This window comes from Vespa velutina, chromosome 10 (genome assembly GCF_912470025.1).
Source record: "Vespa velutina chromosome 10, iVesVel2.1, whole genome shotgun sequence".
Taxonomy (NCBI): domain Eukaryota; kingdom Metazoa; phylum Arthropoda; class Insecta; order Hymenoptera; family Vespidae; genus Vespa; species Vespa velutina.
The window spans coordinates 1,875,552-1,876,374 of record NC_062197.1 but is presented as its reverse complement, the minus strand read 5'-3'; the positions used below and the strand labels follow the sequence as shown (position 1 = coordinate 1,876,374).

Here is an 823-nt window from a genome sequence, read left to right as displayed (position 1 = left end):
CCTGATGTTTTAATTGCACAAAACTCTTAAAACATTTCGATTTTTGAATCTTTCTTAAATTCAAGTTAGATCTCTTCTCTTCTACGTTCTCATCGTTTTCATTTTGCGTACTCATATCATCGAGTAAGGTAAACTACCCTAACGTCTTTATATATATATATATATATATATATAAACAAAATATAAAAACGTTTTACAGAAACGTTCGATAATTTTATAGAGAAAACTTTTCAAAGCACCAGTTTCGATCTTTATTGTAAGTATGAAATCGAACGACTGTGCGTAGCATGTGTGTTTCCATGACGATACGGGTTCCGCTTTATGAACCAATACACCTGCTTTTTCTAATACGAAACATATGCAAAACGATATTGAAAAAAAGATAAAATATTAAAATAATTACATATTTACGAGATTATATAACAATTGTAAATTAAAAATTAAATGATAGAATAAATAAAAATTTCAATGATTTTTCTAACGTTAAAAATTAATGAAGAATAAAGAGGAAAAGAAAGGTTACTACATTACCGACCGCTGGATAGATATCAACAATGTTTTTATTTATCGACTCGTCGCGTTCGTTGGTCCGCTTCGTTCATTGGCGCCCTCTGAAACATATTGTCGGAGCTCATCGACCAATCGGAGACGCAGTGATCTCGAGCTCGACTTTGAAAACGCGGCATTTATACGGGTGGACTGCACGTAGGCGCTTCAGTCTCTGCTTGGGACGCGAAGGTTCAAGAGCGCGGCTTTACGAACGGATCCTCTCGGATTACGCGAGGCGCGCATATACAAAGAGAGAAAGAGAGAGAGAGAGAAA

General features: G+C 35.4%; 1 protein-coding gene across 1 annotated transcript in view; it reads right to left on the bottom strand.

Annotated features, from left to right (window-relative positions):
- The window catches only part of LOC124952688 (coiled-coil domain-containing protein 112-like), a 2,844-nt gene extending 2,589 nt beyond the window's left edge, over positions 1 to 255 (bottom strand). Inside the window, exon 1 of the mRNA XM_047502943.1 lies at positions 1 to 255. This exon is cut by the window's left edge and continues 106 nt beyond it. Within this exon, the coding sequence (XP_047358899.1) occupies positions 1 to 115 (115 nt within the window). The 5' untranslated portion in view covers positions 116 to 255.
- Positions 256 to 823: the final 568 nt, after the last annotated feature.